The 13,674-nt window shown below is 36.8% G+C and overlaps 1 protein-coding gene across 2 annotated transcripts in view; it reads left to right on the top strand.

Moving 5' to 3' along the window:
• U2SURP (U2 snRNP associated SURP domain containing) overlaps positions 1 to 13,674 on the top strand; it is a 46,564-nt gene that overhangs the window by 13,654 nt on the left and 19,236 nt on the right. For both annotated transcript variants that reach the window (XM_060242309.1, XM_060242310.1), the window contains exons 10-20: positions 55 to 220; positions 1,584 to 1,795; positions 3,288 to 3,331; positions 7,188 to 7,292; positions 7,835 to 7,901; positions 7,998 to 8,161; positions 8,477 to 8,639; positions 9,023 to 9,102; positions 10,330 to 10,417; positions 11,288 to 11,410; positions 12,765 to 12,921. In XM_060242309.1, the coding sequence (XP_060098292.1) occupies positions 55 to 220; positions 1,584 to 1,795; positions 3,288 to 3,331; positions 7,188 to 7,292; positions 7,835 to 7,901; positions 7,998 to 8,161; positions 8,477 to 8,639; positions 9,023 to 9,102; positions 10,330 to 10,417; positions 11,288 to 11,410; positions 12,765 to 12,921 (1,369 nt within the window). The remainder of the gene's footprint in view (positions 1 to 54; positions 221 to 1,583; positions 1,796 to 3,287; positions 3,332 to 7,187; positions 7,293 to 7,834; positions 7,902 to 7,997; positions 8,162 to 8,476; positions 8,640 to 9,022; positions 9,103 to 10,329; positions 10,418 to 11,287; positions 11,411 to 12,764; positions 12,922 to 13,674) is intronic.

Below are 13,674 nucleotides of genomic sequence, written 5' to 3' on the forward strand. Positions count from 1 at the left end.
GTTGTATGCAATACATAAACTTGAGAACTGGATAATTCTGGCTTGTTCCTGCAGATGAACGAAGAGATGTTATGCCAGGAATTTGGGCGCTTTGGACCTCTAGCGAGTGTCAAAATTATGTGGCCAAGAACTGATGAAGAAAGAGCAAGAGAAAGGAATTGTGGATTTGTTGCCTTCATGAATAGGAGAGATGCTGAACGTGCACTAAAGAATTTGAACGGTAATAGTTAACAGTGTCAGTGTAAGTTGGGAGAAAATTGTATTTATCAGACTTCTTAGACTCTTTCGCTGTGAGGTTCCCTAAATTAACGAAAAAGCTGTTTGAACTCATTCAAATGTAGCAGATTTTTAAAATGTTGCTGCTGTTGGCAGTTAGGGTTGTAAGCAGGTGAAAAGAGAAGGTTGAAAATTAGGATCATATTTTTTAAGGTGCTACAGAAAAAGAATGGAGCACAGGTCCATCAGTGGCTATTAGCCACAGTGTATGTGTGTATATAAATTTTTTTGCCACTGTGTGACACAGAGTGTTGGACTTGATGGGCCGTTGGCCTGATCCAACATGGCTTCTCTTATGTTCTTATGTTCTTAAGAAAAATGATGCCTAAAATCAGGTTGTGTGTGTCAGAAAAACAGAATACAGAGATTTCCCTGGCAACTGCACTGTCAACCGGTATGGAAGAATGGGCACACATGGCTGTTTTACTGGCAGCAAAATAATTATAGAAGAACATTCTGCTACTTAAACCAGTTTTCACTTGCACATATTGGATTGGGCTTCTGTACCCCATAGTTCCTGTCTCTGTCCTCTTTTGTAAATCCACCACACTTTAATAAACTTGAAAGCTTAAATCCAGAGGTATAGCTTTCTCAGTTGCTTTTTTCTTGCTGCAACCCCCCACTCCTTCTCTTGAAGGTCAGGTGACCCTCAGGAATGATTGTCAAATGCAGCTCCAGAGGCCGCAGCTGAAAGAGGAAAATTGGAAACTTTGTCCACTTCTGGTGCAGGTGGAAGGGTCAATTCAATTTTGTAAGGACAGGCAGGATCCAACCCCATACAATTACACTGACATGCATTTCAAATTCCCTGAGATGTTCTTAACATCTGTGTTTTTCTTCAGATGAAGCTCTCCATCTTTTATACTGTTAGCTAATTATAACAAATTTTCTCTGTATGTTTGGTTATGACATTAATGTATTAATTGTCTGGATTTTTGCTGTTTCAGTTTGAAAATTGTGAGGTCGTAAAGTCTACTACAAAAGAATGTATTGTCTCTTTCAGTGTAGTAAAACACTGTGATGTGGACTGAACTTTGGAACCTGCATTGTTTAGATTTTAGTAGGGTATACATAGAAAGTTTATCCAGATTCATTTGCTCTGCAAATTTTAGAGGCACATCAGATCTCTTTGGGAATTCTCAACTTGGAGACAAATGTGCTTTTTGGAAAGAGAGCATTATTTATGTGAATATTTTACTGTAAATGACAATATATGAGGGCAAACAAAGACCCACACTTTTTACTGAATCATTGATACTGCTACTAGTTCACTTATTTCTAAAGCAGTGTGATATTTTATTTCTCAGGCAAGATGATCATGTCTTTTGAGATGAAACTCGGCTGGGGCAAAGCTGTTCCTATTCCTCCACATCCTATATACATTCCTCCTTCTATGATGGAGCATACTCTCCCACCACCTCCATCGGGACTGCCTTTTAATGCTCAGCCCAGAGAGAGATTGAAGAACCCTAATGCTCCAATGTTGCCACCGCCAAAAAACAAGGAGGATTTTGAGAAGGTAAAAAGTTACCCAGGGCCATATGTCATCTTGTAAATGCTAAATCTATGGTAGTCATTTTAATTGTTTTATAGAATTGCAGTGATCAGCTTTTAGATAAACTAACTTGTTCCCTGCCTTAGCTTAAGGAGCCTCATTCTTGAGGAGTTAACCTGGTTTATTAGGCCACAGAATTGGGCCATTTTTAAAAATTGCGCTCTTAAGTCTGTCCACCACGTTTTTTCCCCCTCCAAACTCCCTGGTTTTTTTTCTCCTATGTCCCCCTGTTATTAGCTGCCAGATTTGCAGTATCTAAATTATTTACACTTTTTAAAGGCTAAATTTAAATTTAGGCAGATAAATTATCACTAGGATGAACTCACAAAAAACTTCTGTGTAAAAAGTTATTTCGAGTCAATAGTTTAGGGTAGTTTTGAGGTCAATACTGTCAGGTTATTTAGAAGAATATTAGTTTTAGCATAACAGTAAATGGTAAGTATCTCTTAAACACGTCACATTGATTTGATACTTTTATAAGATTTCTTAGGTTTGGGAAGGCTGGGAATTAGAGACTGGTGAAAACCTAACACTCCTGACTGAATTAGGACTAGATTGTGGGATTGCACACTCCCCTCCCTGATCCCTTTTCTGATATTACTACTGCTGGCTTTATCCATCCATAGTTAAGTGTTATGTTGGCAGAGATGTTAACTGAGGTTAAAGCTACTCTTCAGTCTTGTCTAAGCAGGATTTGAAACCACATTTCTAGGCTGGATTCAAATCTTAGTTAGCAGGAACTCTTGCTAGCTTGAACCATGGTCAGCATTGCTGTAGGTGTAATACTTTATTGCTGTAAATCCAGCAGGGTATGTTGGGGGACTTTATTCCCAAGGGGAGAGGGGGCTGCTCTCACACTGTAGTCCTGATCACAAGTGTTGGTTACACAGTCAGGAGTATTAGTCTGCTAAGGGCTAAAGTAGTACATGGAAGATAGAGAGATGTAATAACATTTCTTTCATTGGCCCTCATCCAGCAAGCCTTTTCATATGCTTCTTTTGCACAGAGAGGTCTTGACTGGATTTCTTTTAAAAAGCAGTTTCGTTGTACTTTCATAGAAGCTGTTTTTGAAATTTGGGAGGGATTTAGAAACAGCTTCCAAAACAGTATAGAGTGACTGCTGTTGGGGAAAAAAGTAAAAGCTTTGTGGCACACAGGAACCTTATTGCATTTCTATCTGGGGCCATTATTATCAGTATAGTACCTATTCAGTGCATTGATGCACATTCTGTCAGGAATGTTCTCATACTTTAAATTAGTGAACCTTTTATGGTTCACCTGTACACAGCCATTTGCTCTTTATGTAATTGCGTAGTGTATAACTTCGCAGCAGTGATTGCCTGCAGAACTTGTGATAGATGTGTAGTATTTTCAATGCATATGTATTTTTTGCTTGTTACTTGTTAACAATACTCACATATTCTATGTTTATTATCTGATGTGACTTCATATACAGACTCTGTCGCAAGCCATAGTCAAAGTGGTTATCCCAACAGAAAGGTACATTTTTTTCTTTATTATTACTGATCTAAATATAGAAAATATCCCCTTTGGAATTTTACAGAAAACGTGCAATGTTGAAGAAAAAGTTTAAACTTGACTGAGCAAAGGTTGATCTATAACCACCTAGGTTTGAAGTTGAAGTTTGGGGGTTGGCTATATGTATTAAAGATATTTGATTATCCAGTAGTGTCTTTGGCTCACAAGAGGAATTAAATTGATGAAGCATGGAATTATTTACCAGGTAAATATGATGGTTGGGTTTGAGTAAAATTTAGAGAGTTATTTAGACTGTGGCACTATAGTGATACACCCACTGTCACCCAAATGGCTTGGGGCATCCAAAAGGCTTTTAGTTAACCAGAAGATCAAGGAAGGCAGAAATGCTTTTTTATATTGTCTGTGGGTTTTGTGGAGGGTGTCAGACTTGGATCATCAGAAAGTTTGGATTGTTGATGCTGGGCTAAATGTCTATCTTTTCTGTAATAGTCATGTGAAGGTTGTAGCATAGGCAGTGCTTTTATGATATTTTTCTCTAGGTTCAAACTGTTGTCATAGTATCAGTAAATGTCCTAGAGCAGTTTTCATTTTGCACATAAATCTGATTTATGGTTAGGCTATGTAAGTACTAGGCATACCCTTGCTCAGTTAAGTATAGAACTTTTCTCAAACATAGCAACACGAACACTTGTTTAAAATAATTGACCAGCAAAGAATTCCAAATTCTCTTTGACATTGGCCTTGGTGAGCAACACCAGCTGAACTGTCTGCGGCAGCGGGGGACCAGGAAAACATCATGGGATGGATTGGGAAAGTATACAGTTTTTGACCAGACATTGGTACGATCAGCTCCAATTACTGTGGTTTTATTATAATTGAAAGACTTTTTTTGTTGGCCACCTTAATGTTTCAGATTTTTAAACTTAATCCTTTGTACTACACTTTTTTGTCATGAACATTCACTCTACTTCTGTAGCAAGGCTGTAAGTTTAAGATAGCAGTGTAAACATCTTTCTTATAATCTCTGCAGTATTAACATAAGTTAGCAGTGTTACATCTCATGGTTAGTGTGGATAGTGCTGTATGTGTTTACTTCTTGGAGCAAGCAGTGCTCCCATTTTGTTCACCGCAACACTTTTGCGAGTCTATGAAGTAGAATGTATTCCTGTATATGTATGTAACTGTATTTGAAATTACTGCTTAATTAAGCATTTTAAGCCTCCTAGGAAAAACTCCAGTGGGATGTGTGTGAATAAAGTTATTTATCAGTAATGCCATATAACAGCCTTGCCCCAGAAAGCTGAATTTGAACAGCTGGAGTTGGTAAAACAATTGCTCATCTTAAGGAGTTTGATCTCCTGTCATGTCCTGTTTTGTTTTTTGATGTGATGCAATCCCCAGGCTTGGTGCAGCTTGTGACCCTGTTGTAATCTGTTCCACTTTCGCTGTCAGAATTCTTTAAAAAAAATCAGCCTAAAACCTTACTTGGAACATAAGAGGCAATAATACTTGATGATACATTTAATATAAAAGTCCAATTTTGGCATATACCAAAAAAGTGTAAGGAATGAATCCGGTTTGTTGACTTACAAGCATGACATTTCTGCTGTACCTGTAGGAATCCTGAAGCCTCATTTTGACTGACTGAAGGCTGACCCCAAATAGAAATTTGCACTGCAAGGTGCACTGTCTAAATGATCATTGAAAACTAGGTGTATATATTTCTATGTATGCTACAGCTACTTGAGTTAAATTTTGTAAGGTGATTGACTGCAAAGGGATGTAAATGCTGCAGGCAGTCCAGAATTCCTGTGCTGAAGCACAGCAGCTATGGAACACTGTGTCATGACATTTTCTGCCTGGATTTAGTAAGCAAAATTGGATCCTTACTGTGAGAGAAATAAGACTTTGTTATGCTTGTAGTTAGTAGATTTCAAAGAAGAAATGAATGTTGTAGCTTGAAATCTGTCCATCTATTCATTAGAAGGCTTAAAATGACTTGCTTAGGTTGGTATCTTCAAATAACAGTTTTTTCCTCAAATATTTATTCCGTTTCGAAATCTATAAAACTGCACCAAATAAAATACTGAATTATTTGAAATTTTTGAATAGTGGTTCTGGAGTTATTCTAGGACAGTATTAAGAACTGAGCTATAGGTAAGACTTGTAGATACCAAGAGTATCGGATGCTTTACTCAGTAAAAGTGGTCAGAGCAAATATTATGTAGTAAAATATTTTACCTTAGTGCATGTTTAGTTTGGTAAAAAAACTCTGTGTTGTTTGTGAATGATAAAATAAAGACTGTATACAAAAAGTCCTTGACTGTGATTGAAGACAATACATGAAAGTACGATAATCTGATATAATAGCTGTAGAGCAGTTGTAGTTTTAAGAATTGGGACATATGTCTGTCTTAGTAATCACAAACAAAAACTTCCTTGTATGTGGCAGAGTCGATTTACAGTAAATAAAATTTACAGTAGGATGAAATGGGGGAGGGCTGCTATTACTCTTCTAGTTCCTATTGAATATTTTGACGTCTCTCTCAATAACCAATAACCCCAATCCAGCGAGGCCCTGTACATGTCATAAGGAAATGTATGGGCTTATAGTTAATTTTAGTAACTTTCTCACAGAGACTATGGGCTGCTGCTTTAAAGAGCCTGGGAAGCATAAATTGTAGCTTTTAATTCAGAATGAAATACTCCATTTCAGCAAAGTTAAAAAAGCAAAGCGTACTGTATATGAATCTCCTATTCGTGCCTGTCTGGATTGGGGTCAATGCAAGACATTCCAAAATAAGAATAATTGTTGCCTTATTGGAATACTTATTTTGCCATTATGACTAGACTTGAGACTTTGAGTACAATTTGAAATACTCATCATTTTGTAGCTTTAAGTTGTTATGTTGATGAATGAAAATATAACTGTATATAGACTTAAAAAACTTGTGGCTCATTAATTATGGGACATTGTCATTAATGACAATTTCCTTTTCCTGCGTCCATTTTAAATACACCTGATTGCTTCTTAAATTTAGTTATACTTATTTAAAATATTTATATACCCACTTTTCTCCTAAGCATCTCAGGATCCAAGGCTGGTAACAGTATAAGAAACAAACATGGAAACAGATATAATAAACATTAAAAACAAATCTGAAAGCTCTTTATGCTGCTGCTTTCAGGATATTCCCCCTTTGCCCAAGCTGTGTCTGTTTCACAATTTCTCCGGAATAGCAGCCTTCCCAGTGGGCCAAGAGGATAGACGCCCAGGCTACATTCTTCTGAGAAGCTGTTCTGTAGACATGGGGTTTTTATATCCCACTCCTATTTTCCTTGTGGTTGCCCAGCCACGGACATAATCGTGTCCTTGGCCAGTGTGCAGCATACCACTTACTTGTCAACACACTCCATATTATTTTAATGGCCTTTGTGATTTGTATTTGCACAATTGTTTCAGCTGTTTTAAACCATTAACTTTTTTCTTTTGCTGGGACTAAATGAGGAGACTAACTAAATAGTCTAAGCACAATATTGAATGGTTTCTCTAGAAACTGCTAATAATACAGTTTTAATAGCATTTCATTAATTTTGAAAAATTAAATAGTTTTTTTGTGTTGGAAATATAATGTGTGAGCCACAAGGTGTTTTAATCTTTGTGTTTATATTGAAGCCCCATTGGATATTTTAACCCATCACCGAAGATTAGATTATTGCTCCAAATTACCTTAATATAGAAGACTTTAATTGTATAGAAAACAATCTTTCCATTTATGATACCTTAGGTGGGAGTGTAGCTTGAATAGTGTTAGGTCTGAATCAATGTTTTTCTTTAACTGTGTTGTTGTTCTAGGAATTTGCTTGCGCTGATACATCGAATGATAGAGTTTGTGGTGCGTGAAGGACCTATGTTTGAAGCCATGATTATGAACCGAGAAATCAATAATCCAATGTTCAGGTGCTTACTTTTTCTTCTTGCTCTGTTCAGTATAGCATGTTTCTGCTGTTACATGTAATTATAGTCACTGTAAACTTAGATCTACTGGCTGTGGTAGAAACCCCTCTATTCTCTATTCGAGTTCTTACTAATAGATGGGTGGCTTGGTTGTACCATTTCAGATTACTGGGGTAGGGTGCATATTATTGAATGATCCTCAATATCTCCGCTTCCTAAAATCCCTGAACACAGAAAATTTGAGATTGGTGAGAAAGATCTGCCTTGACACATTCCTTGATACGTTAATCTTTATGGAGAATCTGTGCTTATCTGTTTTATCGTGTGAGCCCTCTCCTGTATTCCAAAATGATACATTCATTTCATCTGCAGTTTGTGAAAACTAGGGTTTGCTGAATTTAGTTCTGCTGAATAGGTTGTGTTATCATTGGGATGTGATTAGTAGAAGGAACTATGTTGCAGTTCTTTTTTAAAAAATCAGGAAGTTACATTCAATTATTCTGAACTTGGTCATATGCTTTGTTTTCTTTCTGTACTTTATGTAGGTTTTTATTTGAGAATCAGACTCCAGCACATGTCTACTACAGGTGGAAGCTTTATTCAATCCTGCAGGCAAGCAATATTTTAGTATATATTTTAGTATAACAGTTCCAGTATTACACAAGGGAAATAGATTTGTTGCCTTCACACTCTTATTATTGTCATTAGGGCGATGCGCCAACGAAATGGAGAACTGAAGATTTTCGTATGTTTAAAAATGGGTCTTTCTGGAGGCCACCTCCTTTAAATCCGTATCTTCATGGGATGTCAGAAGAACAAGAGCCTGAAGCATTTGTTGAGGAGCCTAGCAAGAAGGGTGCACTTAAGGAAGAGTAAGCATCTTTAAAGAGCTTAACATATCACCGTTACTTCTGTTCATAATGTCCCATCAGAGGTTTCCCAGCCTTCGGTGTTTAAAACGAACACAAAATTCTACTTGATGGTTTTCTTAGGAGTCTCATTATATGCTAGGTGGATATCTTATAACTGTTAGTAACTGATTTCCAAACATCCTTTGTTTTTAATATGGAATTTAATTTAAAAATGTAGATTATATGAATATTTAAGTTTGATGTACCACAAGGCTAACATAAATATACAGAACAGGTGTTGTCAACTTTTATGAAAATGTGAAACTGAAATTTCAGACAGAGGGACAAATTAGAGGAAATCCTGCGTGGCTTAACACCGCGTAAGAATGATATTGGAGATGCAATGGTTTTCTGTCTTAATAATGCTGAAGCTGCTGAAGAAATTGTAGATTGCGTCACAGAGTCACTGTCAATCTTGAAGACTCCGCTTCCGAAAAAGGTAATGAGAAATTAATGTTTAAACATTTTATGCATAAAACATCTCTGCAACTTGTGCATGTTTGGTGATCACCTGAATGGGCTACCTTTTCAAATTCTTTTAGATGTATCGCTTGTTAAACATGTCTTTAGAATTTTTTAAACATTAGAATTTTTTAAATGTTTATGAAAAATATTTCTATGAAAGTCAAAACATTTTGAAGTCTGGCATTTCTTAAATAGCAGTTTATAGTAAGAGCCCCAGCTATTTTTTTTAATAAACAATATAGCTGATGGTGTGCTAGTTTTCTGCTGAACTTGCATGGCTTTGCATGCCAAGGGTCTGAAAGGCTTTCTCTTGCAAAGCAAAAATGTTGGTGACCTTTTTCTTTCTGTTCCTTGTAGATTGCAAGATTATATTTGGTTTCTGATGTGTTATACAATTCTTCTGCTAAAGTTGCCAATGCGTCATATTACAGAAAGTTGTAAGTATCAAGGTTTTGAAAAGTTTCCCAAGAATTTTAAAATGTAAATGGTACAGCTTGTGATATTAGTTATTGTGCAGGATATTGAATTCAGTAGCAAAGTTAGTAAAACATATATCCTATGCATAAACATTGCACCAGTTTATATTTCTACTTTTTAGAGTTTTTAATACTGGGTTTGTGGTTCTGTGAGGGTATTTCTGGTGCTCTGTAAATGTAAGAATAGAGAGGGAACTTTTCTTGTGTGGTTGAACTAACATGAAAATGGATCCCTGTCAGTATTTTAGAAACATAAGCAAGGGCTCTCCAGCTCAGGAAGGGCAGGTCCTTATAGAACTGCTGTCACTTAGCTTCCAGAACTAGCTAGAAAATGTACTAAGAACCAGTATCCCAGGCCCAAAAACCCTGATTGGTTGAGTGGTGCCAAGGAGGTTAGAGCCCTAAAATAGTTATCATAGCAAGTTCTGATTTAAATTAATTGGTTTTCATTCTATTTTCAAGTCCATAGGATTTCACTAGAGAGAGGCATGTTACTGTGCATCCAAAAGCAATAATAGCCAGTAGCAATTTTACACAAAAAGATTTTTGTTACTTTTCCACTATTTCTGTGATTAGTTCCAAAAAGGAATTCCAGGTAATTTCTTTTGCCTCCAATAGAGGCTTGAGACAGAACACCTGAAGAAGTCTGCCCCAGGGATAAGAAATAATCCCAAATCCTTGTGTTACAATTCAGATCAGAGCCCAGAACTGGTGTCTATCTAGAAGCTGTAAGTCAACAAGGAAGGTTCTTTCTGTCTCTGGGGCAAAGTCCATTTCCAATTAAGGGATGAGACTGTCTAGAATGGGCCAAGGCCTTCTGAATTGTGGCCCTATAAAATCAGCTGCTCTGTGAGACCTTATAGGCAATGCACAGACAATAAAAACATTTTCTCCTGAACCTGTTTTTTAAAATCCAGATTACATTACAAATGGTTATATATAAATATAGACTAAAGGTTTGTAGTAATTATTTTTGTTGTCCTGAGAGTTTATTTCCGAAACTCCTTGAGCTCTCCACATCACCAGGTTTATTTAGGATTTGGGCCTCTTCTTGCTTTGTAGACTTTTCCCCCCCTAGAACTGCAAAATAGTGGGCTTGAGCGATAAAAAATAAGTGGGAGTTGGGTGTTTTTTGTTATGACATATTTCATTCTACAAAGTGTAAAATGTGGAAAACTATCTTTTCAGTTTTGAAACAAAACTATGTCAGATATTTTCTGATTTGAATGCTACCTACCGAACAATACAAGGCCATTTACAGTCTGAAAACTTTAAGGTATGTGCTTAATTGTTGACACAGAATTATTTAACAGAACCTTTTATACAGTGAATAAATGCCACATAACTACAATATGTAGCAAATCTGAACACACAGGCTAAATTTGTGCAAATATAACAGTGAATTAGAATTAAAACTGATTCTGTTTGGATTGATAGTTGTCCTGTACAGAACATCTGAAGCCTGTCCCCAATTTAATCCCAAATCCTTGTGTTACAAATCAGATCAGAGTCCAGAACTGGAAACCAGGCACCTGGTAGAATAGTAGAGGAGTGGTGTGAAAAAGTGGGGAAGCCGCCAATAAATCGTACTTATTTGAAGAAATAAAAATGATGGCTTTCAATACGTAATGTTAATGGCCTTGAAAAGGCTATCATTGGCTGCAGCAGAATGGCAGCTGTTAACTGAAATCATTCAACTCTTTTTAATGCTGAAGATCTATTGTGCGCCAGGTGCTCTCAGACTTCCAGGATCTTGAAGATCCAACTGAATTTCTAATTTCAGGAAATGATTTGAACATGGAAGTCATTCTGATCAAATAGTATTTGCATAGTGGATCATACAAGTTGCTATCTTAATACAGCAGATTTCTCTGAAAATAACCTATTTTTTTAAACCATAACAATATTTCTGTAGGTACTGCTTTGAAAATGAAATTCAAATGGAGTGTGCATAATGTAGTCTCATTGTGGTCTGTTTTAAATCTGTTTTACTTCAGTGATTTGCAGTCAAAGTTAGCAAACCCTGAAGCCTGTGTATGAGTATTCTGTGAATGTCACCATGCTAAATAGATTCGTAGTGTGGGCTTTGTATTTTACTTTTAAGTACTTCTCAATACAAATGACTAGCATTGTTTACTACTTTTAGCAACGGGTAATGACATGCTTCAGAGCATGGGAAGACTGGGCGATTTATCCAGAACCATTTTTGATCAAACTGCAGAATATTTTCTTGGGGCTTGTAAATATTATAGAAGAAAAAGAAGCAGAGGTAAGTGCAAGATCAGACCATGATTAATACTACTGATGTAGAAGCAATCAAGAGCATGAAGAACTACACGTAAGGAAAATGTTTGTGGCAAAGGTTTGTAGGAAACTTGGGGCATGAAGGTTGCTTTGGTTCCTAAACCGAAAATGAAACTTCATTGTGATAAGCTGCATACACATGGTTGGGTGGTTATGGTACTTTCTCCCCTGTGAAAATGTTAACATTGCCCATTGCCTTTGGATTCTTGCATTTACCAATTGCTTACTAGAAATTAGTTGGAACCTGAAGCATGTGCATTGTCCCTTTATCAGTATTCAGGCAGGGGAATGTGTGTGAGAGAAGCTTTAAGCCTCTCATCTTGTCAATGTTGTGTGATTACAGCTGGAATTTGTATAATAAGAGGAGCTGTACTACTTCAGCTTACTTGAAATGGAGTTCCTGTGAGAGCATTTTTTGATTTCTGCCGTTTTGGAGCCAAGACTTTCTGATCTATGGGCCTCTATGTGAAGTCTCTCACAGGCACTTTTGAGTAATGTACGTTTACAGGAGTTTTTTTTTATTCTGTAATTACAGAAGAGTATACAGATTACTGTAAATTACTTGGGTATGACCTTTGATGGGGCTGCCTAGAATCATGAATAAATGCTAGTTGGCATTTATTAATACCAGTATTCTTTGGGTGGGAATCCAAAGTTATAGCAAACAGGAAGTTTTACATTATGATAAATGTACTATGAGAAGCATGAGGGGGACTATTTATCTAGCTTCTGAAGCATGCTAAATTAAGCTTAATAAAAAATGAATGGAAAATGCAAACATTTCTTGCTCAAATTGAAAAAACCCCTAGAAATTCTGTGTTTACTGAGTGTAAAGACCTGAGACAACGCAAGCATATTGATACTTATGCTGCAGATTCAGTAGAACATTTTTTATTTCTGGTAAAAACTGTTTTTAGCATCTGACTTCAAATCTTGTGTTAATATCTTCTGATTTGCAAGGTTGGTGGAAGTTTGTAACAGGCACCCACCACTTCCAAGTACAATGTGAGAGTGAAGCTGGTGTATTTGTGTTCCATTTATTGTATTGTGCCAGATTCCTAGGTTCTTCTGCTTCTTTCTTGAGATTGAAATTGGGCATATTGTCCAGATGCTCACAACTGCATCTTGCAGTGCATATGCAGAAATGTGTTTGGCAACTGCTCAGTTAGCTTCTGGCTATGGGAAGTAGCCCAGATTAACTTGTAAATACATGCATAAATAACTGCTAAATGCAAGTTGAAAAAGTAAAACTGAAATGAAGGAGCACATCAAACTAACTGCCTGTATAAATCTTAAAAAGTACTGTCATTTGTTTACAGGAAGTGCCAGATGATCTTGACGGAGCTCCCATTGAGGAAGAACTAGATGGTGCTCCACTAGAGGATGTGGATGGGATTCCTATTGATGTTGCTCCTATAGATGACATTGATGGAGTGCCCATCAAGTCACTTGATGATGATCTCGATGGTGTACCTTGTAAGAAACCCATGAACTTACTGTATGCTTGAAAGTTGGCATTTTCTTGCTGTAATATCATTCAGATAGAAACACAGTTTTTGGCTGATTATGTAATTTAATTTCAGTATAGCTGAACTTTGGAAAATATAAGGATGCATAATTAGAAAATGGGCTTCTGTGGGGGGAAACTGAAAATTCGAACTATGTCTTTCTCACAGTTCTGTGATCTGCCTTGTATGTAAGCAAGAACTATATTTTCACAATTTTATGAGACCATTCAGTATGTGCTAATCTGGAGCAAATCCTAAGGAGCTGTTATCGAATGACTGGTATGTGCAGAATAATTCCAGTGTCCAGAAGAATTTTGGATTGGGCCTATTCTGCTTTTCCCTGTCTTACCTGTTAAAGCTATTTCATAAATTCAGAAACAGCATATGGTTACAGTCTCATTGTATGTGAAAGGCTGTCATGTTAGGAACTCAGCCCTCTTCACTGTAATGTACAAGTTTCCCTGCTGGGGGTGGAAGAGTACTTAAATGCACACACTCCTTTTCGGTCTTCTGAAATTCTGTCATCCCAAGAAAGCTGCAGCAAGTTAGCATTTATGTCCAAATAATCATGTTGGAAGATAGCAAGATTGAAATTTTACATGGTTTGTTTGTTGAGATAGAGGAATGAGATAGAGGAATGGCACTCATCTAAGGCATGATCCTAAGCAGACTAGGTCCCATTGAATTCAGTTGGGCTTACTTTCATGTATACATGTTTAGG

The sequence above is a fragment of the Heteronotia binoei genome, chromosome 6, assembly GCF_032191835.1.
Source record: "Heteronotia binoei isolate CCM8104 ecotype False Entrance Well chromosome 6, APGP_CSIRO_Hbin_v1, whole genome shotgun sequence".
Lineage (NCBI taxonomy): Eukaryota > Metazoa > Chordata > Lepidosauria > Squamata > Gekkonidae > Heteronotia > Heteronotia binoei.